We start from the raw sequence: 17,973 nt of genomic DNA on the forward strand, positions 1-17,973 counted from the left end.
AACACAACATTCGGATATTAAATTTTCAATATAGTTTTCTTTTTCAATATATAATTTCTTTGAATCTATTACTAATCTTTCCACAATATTTTTAAAATTCGCAAAAATTTCACTTTATAACAACAAATGGAAAAGTAAAGATGAGTACGTACAATTCGGCACTCACCATATCGACTAGGAGAAGTTTAAGATCCAATTTTGGTTATTTTAAATAATAAAAAATTAAATTAATTTAATCCAACATGAAGTACCAGTGTTATGTTATGGTTATGGTTATGTTATACCGTTTAAAAGACTTCAATTTTCAATATAGTGTGAGAATTGAGACTCATCACTTTATTTAAAGCAGTTCTACATTTAACATCGCTCATATTATAAATGTGTATGCATTTTGGCGTGAAGAGTAATTTAGAAAACAATAATTATGATTTTTAGGTAAACGGTAAAATTAGTATATTATATTAAAAAATTGTAGACATGGGTACAGGACAACGTCTGTTGGGTCATCTAGTTATGAGTAAAATTGCCATCAATACAAACCGAATACCTTCGGAATCATTCTAATCGGATTTCCCGTTCTCGCAAAACCCGAATTTCTACTTTCTACACTTTTTGTTCAGTATCTCCAAAACGACGGGACCTGCCTTTGTAATCAACAAGCCTCCCTATCAATATAAACTGAATACTTTCTGAATCATTCTAATCGGATGCCCCATTCTCGCAAAACCCGAATTTCTATTTTCTACACTTTTTGCTACGTATCTCCAAAACGACTGGACCTACCTTTGCAAAAAACTAATCAGCAAGTCTCCCCATCAATATAAACCGAATACTTTCTGAATCATTCAAATCGGTTGATCCGTGTTCCCGAAATCGTCGACGAAAAATTGTATCCATACATACATACACAAACACATTTCCATAAAAATAAGTAAAAATGTTCATTTTGATTTTTAGACAATTACAGTTATGGAAAGTTAAAAAAATAAAATTTAATATGAAAAATAAAAGTTTAATAGATTTTTATAAAAATCATTGAAAATTCCATGAAGAGAATTAGATATACGAATTTATATTTAGAAAAAGAAACAAATAATTAAATAAAAAACGTTGTATATAGTATAAAAATGTTGAATGTTATAAATGTTGATAAAACAAATGCTATTAGCATACAAACATTTATTGATTTAATTAAAAAATACTACTCAAAGTTATAAATAAAATAATTAAAAAATCATTTAATAGAGAAATTGTACTGAGAGAAACTACATTTCAATTACATTAACAAAGTGCACTATACACTATTTATTTATGTATTTTTCATGAATGCCTTTAAACTTTTAATCAAATATCTTTATAAAAAATCTTTATACGTTCTTTTGGAAAAAGATTTGTATTTCTTGCATCAAAACGTTAGTGCTATCTGTGAATTGTGTGATCTACTATTTTCGGTGTAAACTTATTCAAGATACGAACGAAATCGATATTGTGAAATATTTATAAAATAGCTACCAGAAAAAAATGATATACCAGAATAAAACTAATTAAATAATTAACAAAAAATATATAAAAATAAAAATCAAAGTGTTATATTATTATAATACTATATTATTCGTATATATACAATTATTGATCTCCAAATTTAACTTTACTTGGCCTGGGTGCATCAGGATCAGGATAGAAAGGTTCATAGGCACTTCGTCTTTCTCGTAAATCGCTGTTGCTATTTCCAGGAGGGCCACCATTAATTGCTTCCACCTAAATTAAAAAAATACAAAAATGATAAAAACACACGAGATAAATTTATTACCAAATATACAAAAAAAAATTCTTAATATTATTAAAAACACACGTAAAATATTCATTACCAACTTACCTCTTCTTGTAAAGCCATAAGTTGAGACTTTCGGTTTTCAAAAACAGTCGTCCTGCGTTTTTCAAAAATCTCCAGGTCTCTCGAACTGATTCGTAGATCTTTGAAAACTTTCTTGTTATCTAAAATTTGAACACAAGAATGCAATAGTAACCAAGTCATAGTTCATAATATTTTCTTCCTTACCTGTAAGTTTAGGATCTTCGTATCTAAGATTAAAAGCATCCTCAAGTCGCCAGATTTTTTCCCGTTTATTTTTCAAACTTTCCAAATGATGAACAGTTTTTCGTCTTCCTGCAGGTTCTTCATCTTCATCAACATCGACTTCATTGGCATATTTTAGACTCATCATACGACGAGCCAGTTCCACCATATCAGATCCTACTGTAATTTCTTTACCCATCTTTTTCTACAAAAATGGTAAAACAAATATAGAACCAAATATAATGTTTTTGGAATATGGATGTATACCTTTTCCTTTGGAGATCTGATATTTAATTTAGCTATTGCTAAAATGTGTGACAAAGTTCCCAGACGATGGAACAACATTGCAGTAAATTGTATAACCAGAATTAGGGCAAAAAATACTAAAAATACGACACCAATTGGTTCCAATTCTAAATACTGACTAGAAATTGTGATCTAAAAATAAATAATATTGTTATTTAAAATTGTGTACAGTTTTGCAATATTGGCAGTATTTACCTCTTTAACTCCATCATCATATGTAACATTACTTTTGACACCAAGTGGCCACTTGATGTGCAGTAAATCTTTATTTGCTTGCAATAAAAATATACTTAATACAAACAATGCATTTAGCATAAAAAATGCAAATACCACTTTGTCTCGGAGATCCTTCAAATCGGATTTGATTCTTTTCTAAAATTAAAATTGACTCATTAGAACTTAAGGGGCACAACTAGTGTAACCGCCTAAAAAAGGTGATTTTTGGGAATTTATATTAAAAAAACTACTTTATCAATCATTTCAAAATTTTAGGAATATATTTATACATGTTTTAAGAAAACATAGTAAAATTTTTGAAAAAAAAAATTAAATATTTTTTAAGTTATTTAAGACAAAAAAGGCCCTTCACTGCTGCAGTGATTCCGGCCTTCTACGTGGATGAAATTTAAAAAAAAAATCTCGTTAAACTAGATAATATTGTCTGTAAAATGAACTACCATAAAGGAAAAAATCGAAAATTGACAAAATGACGGCGTTTTTTAAAAAAAAGTCGAATTTTACCCAAAATTTTGGTCGTTTTTGGACCGCCAAAATTCGATTTCTGATCCGATCAAAAAATCGATAGTTCATTTTACGGAGAACTATATATAGAACATGTACAAAAAAAATTGGTAGTGATCGGATCATTTGTTTTTGAGTAATCGCTGCAGCAAATTCGGAAAATGCTGTTTAGAGCAAAACGCGTTTAAAGATTAAATGATCGTTATACTATATATTATATGTATATACTATTTAAAAGGCTGTAACTCAAAAACTATTTAAGATATCGATTTAAAATTTTGGTATATTATTTTTAAAGGTATAACCTATCGAAATATGTAAAAATTGAAAATTCGATTTTTTTTAAATTTCACACTAGTTGTGCCCCTTAACAGTTACATATTTAAGGCATTACTAACCTCTTCCTCCTCATCTTTTTTAATAGGTTCCAAATATTTTTTGATCAAATCTTTCCAAAAAGTTTTCTCTTCCTCAGGGAGATAATCGATCTGGCTTTTTTGCAGAAGGTCGTCTTCAATCCAAAATGGGTTTTGAAGAAAATCACGTACTACCTAAAATTAAAATATCTAAATTAGTAACAGCAAAATTGAATTATAAATTTGTATCACCTTTGGTTTTTCTTCTTGTTGATCATCACTGTCTTCAGTCATACTAACTTCAACATCTTCCTCAGGAGGAATCGGTGGTAAACCACTTTGTCTTCTCAAATTATTTAAAGTTGTACGTCTACGATTACCAGAATTAGGATCAGAAGCTCTAAATTGAAAAACAAATTTAAATAAAACAAGTGGTGTATGGCATCGTGCTTTAAGGCAAATTGCTGAAACTTTCTGTACCATAATGAAATATTCGAGAAATTCTAAACGTTTTCAAATATATTATTACAAGTACTGTAACTCTCATTATTTTGGCTATCTTGTTATATCTGAGCAAATCAAATGTAAATCATAAATTAATTTATCTCCAGAACATTAACAATCATAATTTCATTTCGAATTCAATTTCAAAAAAATAGTTGCCTAATTTACACAAAATTGAAAAAGTGCTCCCGTATAGTCACAGTCTAAACGCATTTGCAAATAATTCTGTGCGACATTTTTACTTATACGGTATTTAACTTGGCGGCATTTTCACATTTTTCAATAGTTTTCACAAAATTGGAAAAGTGCTCCAGTACATAAACAGTCTAAACGCACTTGGGTAAACATTTGTGCCTAATTTAGAGTGGCGCTTAGACTGTGCTTAGCCTGGGTAATTTTTTTAATTTTTAATCCAAGATTACGTAATTATTTTTTATCTTCAAAAGCAATTGTTTTGTCAATACAAGCACTCAAAAACTGCCATTTTTAGCATATTTAGCTCTGTATCTTCGAAATGAAGGGACCTGCCTTTGCCAAAACCTAATCAACTCTTCTCCCAATGATTAAAAATTGAATATTTTTTAGATCATTCAAGTCCGATACTCCGTTCTCTCAAAAACTCGATTTGTATTTTCTGCACTCTTTGCTCCGTATTTCCGTAACGGCTGGACCTGCCTTTGCCAAAAACTAATCAGCACATCTCCCTATCAATACGGATCGAATGTTTTTTGAACCATTCAAATCGGTTGATCCGTGCGCCCGAAAACGTGGACGAAAAAATGCAGACATACAAAACACACACACATCCGTTTTTCTGAGGTATGCCAAAATGTTCAGAAACCTTCAAAACGTCGAGAAATGCAAAAATTTTCATTTTCGATTGTCGTACCATTACTATAACTACTCTACGGGAAATTAATTATACCAATAATTACATCATTTTTGTTCATACTTTTCAAGGCGTTCCAACTTCCTAGAAACAGAGTTCAAGGTGTTATTGATTTGCATCAGTTGTATTTTTTCTTCAGAATTTTTTTCGTGGGTACAAAGTAAACATTTGAACAATCCGGCAAAAGATAGTTCAAAAGAACCTTCTTCTTCTTTGGTTTGATTTGTCTTGAAAAGTCCCAAAAGTTTGTCGGTTGTCGATGCCTTTTTGTTCAGTGCCAAGGCTTTTTTCTCCTCCTCGAGTTGCTAAAGAAAATAAAAAATACTCAATACAAAGTATTAAATTTTAATTGTCTATTTATTACCTTGGCTGTTTTTTTCCCAGCAGGCACCACAACTTCTCTAGTTCCCCAAGAGACATCATTCATATTGAAAGCAGCATAAATGATCAGTAACATGTACATACTGGGGACTGTTACGTAATAAATTAAGCCATAAGGCAAACATCCGACTTCTTGAGGATGCATTATGGCTGCAATTATCAATTCACCAGCAACTATGAAAAAGAACAATGATGATGGTGCTAAAGGGCCATCTTCTGTGATCTGTATCATCAGGCCAACTATTACTGCTATCATGACCAAACCGTATACTGTACTAATCAGACCAGCAAAGAATAACTGAAACATAAAATTTAATAAGAATCTAGTGGTATATGGCATCGTGCCTTAGGGCAAATTGCTGAAACTTCCCGTACCGTAATGAAATATTCGAGAAATTTTAAACGTTTTCAAATATATCATTACAAATACTGTAACTTTCATTATTTTTGCTGCCCTGTTATATCTGAGCAAATCAAATGTAAATCATAAATCAATCAATTTATCTCCAGAACATTAACAATCGTCATTTCATTTCGAATTCAATTTCAAAATAAAAAAGTTGCCTAATTTACCCAAAATTGAAAAAGTGCTCCCGTATACTCACAGTCTAAACCCATTTGTAAATAATTCAGTGCGACGATTTCACTTATACTGTGCTTAGATTAGCGGCATTTTCACATTTTTCAATAGTTTTCAAAAAATTGGAAAAGTGTTCCATACATTAACAGTCTAAACGCAGTTGGGTGAACATTTGTACCAGAGTGGCGCATAGACTGTGCTTAGCTGGGTGCTTTTTGAATTTCTAATCCAAAATTAAGAAAATATTTTTTGAAAAAAAAATTAGAAACAAATTTTATTCCAAAAGCAATTATTTTGTTGAAACAAGCAGAAAGTTCTGTGAATCATTTAAATCGGACGCTTAATTAAGCATTAAGCTCTGTATTTCCGAAATCGCTGGGCCTACCTCTGCCAAAAACTAATCAGCACATTTCCCTATCAATAGGAATTGAATGTTTTTTAAACCATTCAAATCGGTTGATCCGTGCGCCCGAAAACGTGGATGAAAAAATGCGGACATACAGAACACACACACACATTTAAATATCATCTGCCAAAAATTTAAATTTTTTTATGAGCCTAGACAATATATATAATAAATGTAATATATTATAATAAATATGTATAATAAATTTATGACTATGAATAAGAAAAATGAAATGTCTACTTTATTATTGTCAAAAAGCAGCTGAGATGTGCCGGAAGTTAAAATAATATAAAATACAGTATATGTATGGCAGATTGAATGATACCCATATGAACAGGATTTGACAAATTAATTCACTTAAAATCACTTCGCCTGTGAAAAATACGAGCGCACGCCTTAGGGGGCGCCAACACAAGATTCGAATAATAAATTTTTAATATAGTTTTTTTAATATCTAATTTCTTTGCATCTTTTACTAATCTTTCCACAATATTTTTAAAACTCGTAAAAACTTGACTTTAAAACAACAAATGGGAAAGGAAAGATGAATACATAAAATTCGGCCCTCACGATATCGATTAGGAGAAGTTTAAGATGCAATTTTGGATATCTTAAATAATAAATAATTAAATTAATTTAATCCAACATGAAGTACCAGTGTTATGTTACCGTTTAAAAGACTTCAATTCCCAATATAGTGTGAGAATTGAGACTCATCATTTTATTTAAAGCAATTCTACATTTAACATATCGCTCATATTATAAATGTATATGCATTTTGCCGTGAAGAGTAATTTAAAAAACAATAATTATTATTTTTAGGTAAACGGTAAATATTAGTATATTATATTAAAAAAATGTAGACATTAGTACAAGACGTCGTCTGTCGGGTCATCTAGTTCAGTAATACAAATTTGGTTGAAATTGTTGATTTCACCCTTACCTGTATTTTAGAATTGCACAGTATGCAAACAAACATGAAAATCAGCAAAGGAATCAAATTGTATAGCAAAGAATCCCAGTTGTCAATTTTGAAGGCAGCATTGAAAGCACCAACAAGCATCAGGAATATTGTACCAGGACCTAAAATACTGCCAGCCATCAGTATAATCTGGTAAAATATATACAAGCCTGATATATCTGGATTGGACTTGATGGTTCGTTTTGCATCAAGCAACAAATCAAAAATATTAGCCATGGTTGAGGGAATCCAACGACGTCTTTGGTTGTAAAATTCGTTGAACCCTAATGAAAAATAATTACAAAAAATGAACTTGTCTGAGTAAGTTCCAGTAATTTTGTAATATTTATCTTTTTTACCTTCTGGACAATGTGTATAGGCATCACTAGCTGCTGAATATTCAACACGCCAACCCCTTTGTAGCAATAAAGTACAAAGCCAACGATCTTCGCCCTGATCATACTGCACATAATGTCTGGCTTGGCTAGATTTCATGGTGTACCTTGCCATAACATTTTTGTCCATAAGTGCTTCACCTCTGAATAACGAAAAACAACCAGGACTGCAAAGTACACAACCTACCATGTGCTCTGTTGCTTTTTGCAACCAATGTCCGATGGCGTATTCGAATTTCTGGTACCAAACCATAGGACCTGGGTAAATGAAATAAATTTAGAACTAGTGATGCATGGTATTGTGCCTTAAGTCAAATTGCAAGTACTTCCCGTAATTAAAAATTTGAGGAATAAAAATAACCAATAATTGTTTTAAATCATTTCAAATAAGTTATTCATTATAAATTTAAAAGTGCTTATTAAATTGGGCGACAACCATATTCTGCAAACAACTTATGTGTATGTTTACAAGAAATTTGTCCCAATTTTTTTATAAATTTGATTTTTTTCATAATTTTGAATTTTCTTCAAATATTTGAAAAATTTTTATAAGTTCGAAATTTTTTGGAATTTTTGAAAAAAATCGATATTTTTTTTGAGATTTTAGAACTTTTTGAAAATATTCCCAAATTTTTGAAAAAAATCATTTTTTTTTAATTTTGATATTTTTCAAAATTTAGATTTTTTCGAAATGAAAAATTTCGAAAATATGAGATTTATGAAAATTTGATTTTTTTTTTAAATTCAGAATTTTTTTTTGAAAATTTCAAAACTACCATTTTTTGCACACCGTCTACACAAGCAAGAAGTTTTTTGAATTAATCTAATCGGATGATCCGTTATCTCAGAAAATGCATGACAATTTTTACACCCTTTGCACTCCATACCTCCGGAATGGCAAGATGTGCCTTTTGCAGAAACGCCTTGTGATCGAGTAGAAACCGAATGTTTTTTCAATCATTCAAATCGTTTATTATTTATTATTAGTTAATTATTGGTTATCTTGGTACGGAACCCAAAAAATTTGACACTAAATGTGTACACATTATTAAAATACCTATAAAATATCTGATAATTTGATGTGCAAATATGTCTAATGAACATTTTTGACCGCCAAAAATGGCATTTTTTAAACTTTTTTTTATAGAGAGTTCATAACGGCTGAACCTGTCTTTCCAAAAATTTAAACAGTTCTTCGTTTAGTCAATACAAACAAAATATTTTTTGAATTAATCAAATCGAACGCCCCGTTCTCTCAAAAAATCAATTACGATTTTAGGTTGTTTCTGCACCATATCTTCGAAACTGCTAGACCTGCCTATGCCAAAAACTAATCAGCACGTCTCTTTATCAATACGAATCGAATGTTTTTGAAATTATTTATATCGGTTGATCCGTCGGAAATCGTTGACGATAATTTGTATCCGCACAAACATACACACACACATACATCAAGTTTTTATAAGGTATGCCAAAATATTTAGAAGGTTTTGAAACGTAAAGATATATAAAAATTGTCACTTTCGATTTTTTTGCGATTAGTATAACTATAGGGTAAGCTATAGTAATCGGGAAAAAATCGAAAATGAAATTTTTTATATATTTTTACGTTTCAAAACCTTCGGAACATTTTGGCATACCTTATAAAAAATTGATGTATGTTAAGTTAATAATATTGGATCTAAATATTTGATCATTTGATGTGCAAATATGTCTAATGAACATTTTTGACCGCCAAATAGCATTTTTGTAACTTTTTTCATTGAGAAATTTGTATCCGCACACACACATACATACACACACACACATCAATTATTTCTAACGTATGCCAAAATGCTAGGTTTTGAAACGTAAAAATATATAAAAATTTTCATTTTCGATGTTTTTGCGATTACTATAACTATAGGGTAAGTTATAGTAATCACAAAAAAATCGAAAATGAAAATTTTTATATATTTTTACATTTCAAAACCTTCCGAACATTTTGGCATACCTTATATATACATATTTTTTGTTACAATTTATTTTTGTTAATCAAGACTTTAATGTCTTATTTACAAAATTGATATGAGTAAAATAAAATACAAAAATACAAATAAATGCAAAAAATTAAATATAAAATGAAAAAAAGTTAAAATAAAATAAAAAATGGAATGTTAAGTTAATAATATTGTACCTAACTTAATCTAATTCAGTACCTGATCCAATCGGGTGTATACGTCCACAAGCAGCTGCCAAATTAGAGTTCCTCTTCATCAAATCTATCAATAACAAAACAGCCTGCGGTTTAAAATCAATATCACCATCCAAGGCCAACAAATAAGTATTTTTAGCCAAAAGATCCTTTTTCTCTTGAGGTATCGGCAAGTCCATCAACCTATAACCCAGCATATAATACATGTACATGCACTGAGACCATCTCTTCTTATGCCTAATTTTATCTTTGTCTTTCAAATGGGCAATCATCAAAGTTTTTCCTGGTAAAGTCCAAATTAATCTACCTCCATAAGGTGTGGGATATGCTTTTGGTGGTTTAATTCGAATGTGGGTTTGATGAACCTCCGAAGCAGCCTCGTCCATTGTGTTGATTAAAAGTTTGACGAATGAGTTGATTTGAGTATTTTCAGGGTTGTCTTTGCAGATTGTGAAGGCATCGTCGAAGAAAATATGAGCTGGAACAAAAACACAGTATTACTTATAATAGGTTGTCAAATATCTCCCTTCCGCCTTTTTGTATTATAAACCAAGAGCAAAAAAGCGGAAGGGAGATATTTGACAAACAAACGCATCATAAGGGTTTGTCGGTTTTCAAAAACCGGTTTTTTGGCGAAAATTATGGAATTTGAAAACTGGTTTTTTAGTGAAAAAAGTCGGTTTTCACTGTATAAATGGAAAATGACAAATATAGCCAAATATAAAAGATAAATGAAAGCGTTTTAATTCTTGAAATCATATCGGTTCAATAGCATTTGATATCTTATCAGTCTGCAATGGTCCCCAGAAAGGTTTTTTATATATTAGGTTGTCAAATATCTCCCTTCCGCTTTTTTGCTCTTGGTTTATAATACAAAAAGGCGGAAGGGAGATATTTGACAACCTAATATTAATTTAGATTTTTATACCAGAGTATATTTTAATTTAAATCAGTGTGACTTCTTCTTGAAGAAGTAACTTCCTATACTCAAACTTAAAAACAGAAACTAAAGAACAAAAAACTTAGAATTATTATATCAGGCTTTAAAAACAATTAAGCATAATTTGGTCGCAAGTATGAGAGTATTTTCTATTTCAGGAAATTTTGTGAGTAAACAAAGGACATGTCTAAGTAGCAATTCGATAGACGTTCTCAGTTTTTTTAAATCATATTTTATTAAATAAAAAATAATTAGAATATTTAAAATTAATTAATTAAAATAGCTCGGAACAGAAATAAAAGTTTAGCTTAATTGTTTTTAAAACTAAAATTCATATTAACAAGTATGTATCAACATGTATCTAATATTCTTTTATTTTTTTTTTATTTAATAACTTTTTTTTATTTAAAAATGTATTATTTTTATTTATTCGAATACTTTCCTTTCACTATCATAAAAATATTTTCATTCTTATATGTGAAAATGATGCATGAATAACGAATAATTATTTTCAAAGTTATTTAATCAAGATAAACTATTATTTTTTAGTTCTACTAATTAAAATTAAAATAATTTTGTTCATTATCTATGAAATTGAACAATAAATAAATTCAGGCAAATACTGCTCTAAATTACACTAAATTCGCGGACAAATTACAGAATATTCGAGCAAAAATTTATTTTCTATATAAAAATCGAAAATCGGGTAAAACCGGTTTTTTAATAAAATGAAAATTTGAAAACCGGTTTTCTGAAATATCGGTTTTTGTATAAACCCTAACCATCATCTTACTTTCAACTTCATAATAATCATTGTCGTAGTGATTGAAGTATTGATTGGCCAATCTCCTAGCACATTGGTCTTCGTCCAGTCTTAAAATAGATTTTAAAAATTCTATCATCTCGTCTTTAGTTTCGTGCCACATGGTGCCACAAACAATAATTCTAGAAGTTTTTTCAGAAGGTGCTTTTTCAGCCTCATCTTCTTGCACACGATTTCTACGAAGTTGAACTTCAGGATCAATATTTTTCGGCCTTTGTATATGTTTACGCTGCAATAGTAATAGAAATAGTAGTTTGAAACAAATTTTAGCATGTCTATATTTTTTTTACTTACTGGTGGTACATCATCTTGTTTCCTATTCATAGCCAAAGACTGATCAATCAGCAACCCATTATACATAGGCGTCACATACAACTTTTCAGTAGGCACCAATCTTTCGCTCTGGGGCGTCCAAATGTGCCAAGTTACCCAAACTTGTGAAATCAACCACAAAATCCAAACCCAGGCATGTTGCTGGGTAATATATTCAGAAAACGAGTACAGAGCTGGACTATTAAAGAATAAATAATCCGGTATAATTCCATGATAATAACAAGGATCTGTATTACGTAATTCGCTCATCGACACCAACCCTGCCACCAAGGCAGGAACTGTTAGGCAAACTGGAATTGCGTAGCTGAAGGTTTGTATGACAATTTTGCAGGCAAATTTTCCAAAAATGTAACTGAAGTATGCAGAAAGTACTTGGATAAAGATGACGTATGTTATGACGTTTTCTTGGGAAGGAAATAGTTGGTGTTTGCTTTGTCCGTTGTTGGGATCTGATGGTGATACTATGGGACTTATCTAAAAAAAATATATCCAAATTATTACATCACCTTATTTTTATATACATTAGACAGTATTCACTACTTAATGTAAAAATTCATAGAGATTGCTGCATAAAATTGAATAAAAAATTTAGAAAACGAAAAAGTTGTATTAATTTGGTTCAACTGTCCTTGACGTGTCATGGCAAAGTGGCGGAGAATTTAGTATTTATATTTATATTTATATTAGTAGAAAATAGAATGTATTTTCTAAATCGTATTAAAAATGTATTAAAAATTAGTTATTTTGTGATAAAAAACATATTTTTTGTGTTGATGTGTATGCTCGTCATAAATCATTAAAATAAATCATTTTGGGCCAGCATTTTTCATTTTCAAATTCGACACAATTGTATTTATATCAATTTCATTGTGATTGGCGTGTATATACGTCATGGCAAATAAGCAGAATTTAGTGTATTGGCGAGTATACTCGTAATGCGTATAATTCAATTTTAGTTATTGAAATTACGATTTTTGTGATGCAAAAAATGTATTTTTAAAATCGACACAATTGTATTAGTTATATTGTAATTGGCGTGAAAACACGTCATGGCAAATAAGCAGAATTTTGTGTATTGTCGTGTATATTCGTCATGTGTATAAATCATTTTTAGCTATTTAAATTACAATTTTTTAGAAATACAAAATTATTTTCTAAGTTTAATGGTATAAATTTAATAATTTTATAAGAAAAATTACGACAAAGTTAATTATATTCAATTTTTTTTTAGAAAACTGACAAAATTGTATTAATTAGTCAACTGTGATTGACGTGTATACTTGTCATGACAAATAAGCAGAATTTTGCAAAGTATATTTGTCATAAATATAATTTTAGAAGTCTAAATTACAATTTTTGGGAAAAATATAATATATTTGCAAATTTTAATTACTAAGGAATTTTATTATTTTATTCTACTTATATAATAATATATAAAAAATATAAATATAAAATTTTATCTTGAAAATTCGAGAAAATTATAATAAATATATTTAACAAAAACGCCAAATTCTATTAATATTAGTCAACTGTCATTGACGCATATACACGTCAATTGAAGAGTTTACTCTTCACTTTTATGTTATTCTTTATATGCCAAATATATTTTCTTAAAATTATATTAAAATTAATTAAAAAAATTGACAAAATTGTATAAATATTATCGAACTGTCATGGCAATTGTATTTAAAATATTTACTCCTCATGACAAAGTAGTAGAGTTTGGGTATTGACGAGTATATTCGTTACGCATATAAATAAGTTTTAGATGTTTGAATTACAACTTTGGAGTAAAACGATATACATTTTCGACCAAATTATATTAAAATTATTGAAAAAAATGCCTATATTGTATTAATATTAGTGAACTGTGATTGGCGTGTATACACGTCATGGCAAATTGGCGCACAATTTTGTGTGGTGACGCGTATACTAGTAATGCGTATAAATCAGTTTTAGCTATTTAAATTACAATTTTTGAGAGAAACTAAATTATTTTCAAATTTTAATGATTAATTTATAATTTATTACGTAATTTTGGAAGTTCATGCAGCTTGCCTTAAGGTAAAGTGCTGCATGCAACTATATACTATAACTTTATACAGTCATAGCCTCGAATAAATCTAAAAAATTTAAGATGACGAGTATTTTCTGCAAATTTTCGATGACGAGTATTTTTGTCAATCACAGTGGTAAGTAATATGCTTAAGTAGTATGCTTCAAAATTGTTACTTACCTCTTTAATTATATATTGGTTTTTACCAAATCCTGTTTTGTACATTGTAAACATATCTTTGATGTTTTCATTTTGTATCCACAAAGCAATTATTGCAAAACTTAGAAATGTAAAACATTTCCATAATGAGACAAACATATATGTGAAATATCTGTCTAGGATTAATTTTTCCTTGAAGGCACCAATTTGTTGTATAAATCCTAAAAAAATAATTGATCATTTACGACTAATATTTTGAAAACTAATAACTATGTATAAAATTTAGTATGAATTTTGATTTCGATTATTTTAAAAAATCCTGCAAGATAGATAATAGATAAATACGACTAAATTTTATATTAAATGAAAATAAATTATTAAAAATTTGTACACAACTTATATACATTATTATGAATTTTAATATCGATTTGTTGTATAAATATTTTAAAGTAGACAATTGTTCAATACGACTAATTTCATATTAGATGATAATAATATGTATTAAAATTTGTAAAAAATTTAATATAATTTTGATTACCATTTGGTATAAAATAGACATTTGGAAAAAATGTTAAAATCTACTTTTACTACTAAACTTTATATTAATTTGATTTTTTTCTATTTTTACCTATCGAGCTTTTATTCAGAGCATAATTTTCCCACCATCCGCACGAAATTAAAATTGTAGCAAGTGGTATAAAGTACAATTCCATTTTTCCTTCTAAAATTGGCCATACCACAAAACCTGTAATCTAAAAATAATTTTTATCTATAATTTGTTGAATAAATTTTATATAATATTTAATATTTTTACTTGGGCACAAACTGCAAAAACGTCTAAACTCATGTAGAGGGGTCCTCGTCTTTTGTTTAAGTTACGAGATAATACACCTGAAATAAAATTTGAAAATAATATATATATATATATATATATATATATATATATGTATATATATATTATCATTAATATATGTTATTTTTTGTTAACTAAATTTACTTAATATTGATGGAACAAAACAAAAACAATTTGTCAACATAGCTCCTTTGACCACATCCAATTCTGGTAAAATTACAAACACCAAAATTGCCATTCCTAAAGTATGAAGGGTTTCTAAAACAAGAACCTAAAATAATTGAAAAAATAATTTTATTATTTTAATTTGTTAATAAATTAATATTTGTCTAAGATTTTCAAATTTCTGAACCAAAAACCTCCTTTTTCCTCAAAGCATTTTCAAACGAGTTTTTGGTGCATGAATAAATATTATATAACATTTATTATTATAAAGTCAATTAGTAATATTTTCTAAGTTTTAAAATAATCAAATATTAGTATAAATGTTTGATAATATTTTTTTAATTTGTTATCCAAAGTTCCAGATAAAAACATCCCACATAAAAATTGAATACATATTATTTTGAAGTAAAAAAGAGATTTTTAGTTCCTATATATGTATTTGTGTCTTTTTATTTGAGGACTTACGACTAAAAATCTAAATAAAAAGTACAAATCAAAAAGTGCATTTTTCAAGTTTAAAAATAATCAAATAAGTTTCTAAATGTTAAATAATATTTTTTTCATTTATTATCAATACTTCCAAAAAAAATCATCCCTTATAAAAAATTAAATAAATATTATCTTGAAGAAAAAAAGAGATTTTTAGTTTCTATATATGTATTTGTGTCTATTTGTGTGAATATAATTGTAATACTTACTACTAAAAATCTAAATAAACTAGGTTTCCTGTAAGTTTTAAAATAACATATCCTGCACGATCTTATAAAAGTTCCTATTTCTGGGGCCATATAGGCAAAAATTAGGGCCCAAACCCAGGCCCATCTCTGTTCTTCGGGTAAAACAGATACAAACTGTTTTTTTCGATCTAGAAATAAAAATATTTAGTAAACATTTTTTTGAAGATTATTATGGGTAACCTAATAACATAAACCGATTTTCTATTACTATAATTTTAATTGTTTTTGCACTCCATAGAGGCGCCACTATCTGTAGCACGTAAATTTACCTTTAGGTTTAATTCTTGATAAGATTCATATATAAAGTCGTATATAAATATAGTAAATATATAATACAGAAAAGACAAACCTGACTAATTTTAATAAATGAAATGCGAACAAAACATACGAGTATAAAATATAATATTAACTAAATATATGATATAGAAAATATAAACCTGATTAGTTTGAAGAAACAAAATTTGAACAAAATATACCCGAATAAAGTAAATTTTCAGCTAAATTCTTGACGTTTTTACAAAAATATTTAATACAAAAATATTAAACATTGAAAGTATTTGTATTATATTAATCATATCAATTTTTCAAAAATAGTGATAAATTTTAACATCTATTGAGTGCGAAAAACACTAAAACATGCTTGAGCACATTTGTACTATAAAAACACAAAATTTAGTAATTTTTTAAATTTATTTTTCCAACACATAACGCGTTTGGTTTATATTTTTTAAAAAATCTCGGTTATTAAATAAAAATGTTAAACGTTGAAAGTACTTGTATTATACTAAACAAATCAATTTTTTCAAAAAAAGTGCAAAATTTCAATACTGTATACCCTCTGTTTAGTGCGGAAAACACTAAAACAGGGTCAGGCACATTTGTCCTTTGTATTAAAGTAAATTTGTAAAAAATTTATAAATTTATCTTAAGTCTTAAGTATTTTTTAAGACATGACACGTTTCACTTATTATAAAAATCTCGGTTATTAAAAATTTATTTTATGACATGTTGTAGATGGCTAAATGCTCCATGTGACCCTGATAAAATTTATATATATACATATATATATATATATATATATATATATATATATTTATATGTATATATTTTCCTCTTACCTATATCTAAATTACAGTGATCGATTTTCCGTCCCTTCTTGATTTGTGACGTCATAAACAACATAGTCCCTTTGGAAATAATACCACCCCCTAATACTATTGCAAATGTAAGAATATATGCAAAAACTTTAGTAATTTTAGTTAATATCTCGAATTTTCTAGTGCTGACCAAAGAACCCACTTCTTTCTTGATCGGTGGATCTTCGAACACGTCCCAACCTTTTGTTTCATCTTCATTATGTTTACTAAATTATAAAAAAATATTAAAAATATAAGATATATATATATATATATATATATATATACATATATATATGATAAAATTTAATTTAAAAAGTAAATTTACCCATTTTTATTTAGATATGATGTAAGAGGTACTTTCTCGTCTGGCTCGGAGTCACTGTCGTGGATAAATCTGGCTTCGGAGACAACCATGGCTAATAAAAAATTATAGAATAACGGAAAATCAATTATTTATAAAATTAATAAACTTTGAACATATCATTTAATATATATCTAATATATATACACACTTTTTACTGTCTTTCTCGAAATAACTTGATATTTATTATCTCTAACGAATTATATTATAATATTGCTTAGAAAAGATATTACATTGTAATGTTGCTACAAAATTCAGTAAAAAATAATAATAATTCAGTAATAGCTAAAAAACTTTGTTGTAAAAATATTATATAAAAATATATCTCCATTTATTACAAATTCTTTACCAGCAAATATCTATGGTAAATGTTATATATAAAGTATCTGCATTATTTTTTGACTGCTTTTCCGTATTTAATCATTTTTTGAGTAACACACTCAAATACACAGCTTTGGATAAAACTCACATAAATTAATTTTCATAAGTCTTTTTGAACCTTTATTAGACTTCATTATATTTTAATTTGGGGTTCAAAATTATAGCCCAATGGTTTAAAGAATACAAATGTTCTGATTGCCATTTAATATATACTAAACAAAAATAAAACAAAATAA

General features: G+C 28.1%; 1 protein-coding gene across 1 annotated transcript; it reads right to left on the reverse strand.

Moving 5' to 3' along the window:
• Positions 1-1,626: 1,626 nt before the first annotated feature.
• Positions 1,627-17,409, reverse strand: LOC113373339 (chitin synthase chs-2-like). The gene is made up of 21 exons (XM_026613648.1): positions 17,321-17,409; positions 16,975-17,219; positions 15,818-15,984; positions 15,099-15,225; positions 14,916-14,992; positions 14,730-14,853; positions 14,123-14,322; positions 11,784-12,360; positions 11,524-11,715; positions 9,795-10,268; positions 7,561-7,854; positions 7,184-7,485; positions 5,238-5,552; positions 4,937-5,178; positions 3,733-3,880; positions 3,523-3,675; positions 2,579-2,755; positions 2,345-2,515; positions 2,060-2,282; positions 1,877-1,995; positions 1,627-1,758 (listed from the first exon to the last, which is right to left on the reverse strand). The coding sequence occupies exons 1-21, from the start codon at positions 17,407-17,409 to the stop codon at positions 1,627-1,629; spliced, it is 4,548 nt and encodes a 1,515-aa protein (XP_026469433.1).
• Between the last annotated feature and the right edge of the window lie 564 nt (positions 17,410-17,973).

The sequence above is a fragment of the Ctenocephalides felis genome, unplaced genomic scaffold, assembly GCF_003426905.1.
Source record: "Ctenocephalides felis isolate EL2017-DRISC unplaced genomic scaffold, ASM342690v1 CF-g0.4_SCAFFOLD_01604, whole genome shotgun sequence".
In the NCBI taxonomy this organism is placed as follows: domain Eukaryota; kingdom Metazoa; phylum Arthropoda; class Insecta; order Siphonaptera; family Pulicidae; genus Ctenocephalides; species Ctenocephalides felis.

Bases quoted from the DNA above. Each gene is read 5' to 3' on its own strand.
- LOC113373339 (XM_026613648.1), bottom strand. From the start codon at position 17,409: ATGGTTGTCTCCGAAGCCAGATTTATCCACGACAGTGACTCCGAGCCA. The intron at 15,985-16,974 runs GTAAGAGGAAAA...TTTTATTTCTAG, and splicing joins TCACTGTAATTTAGATATAG to ATCGAAAAAAACAGTTTGTA. The intron at 3,881-4,936 runs GTATGAACAAAA...TTTTCAATTTAG, and splicing joins AAGTTGGAACGCCTTGAAAA to AGCTTCTGATCCTAATTCTG.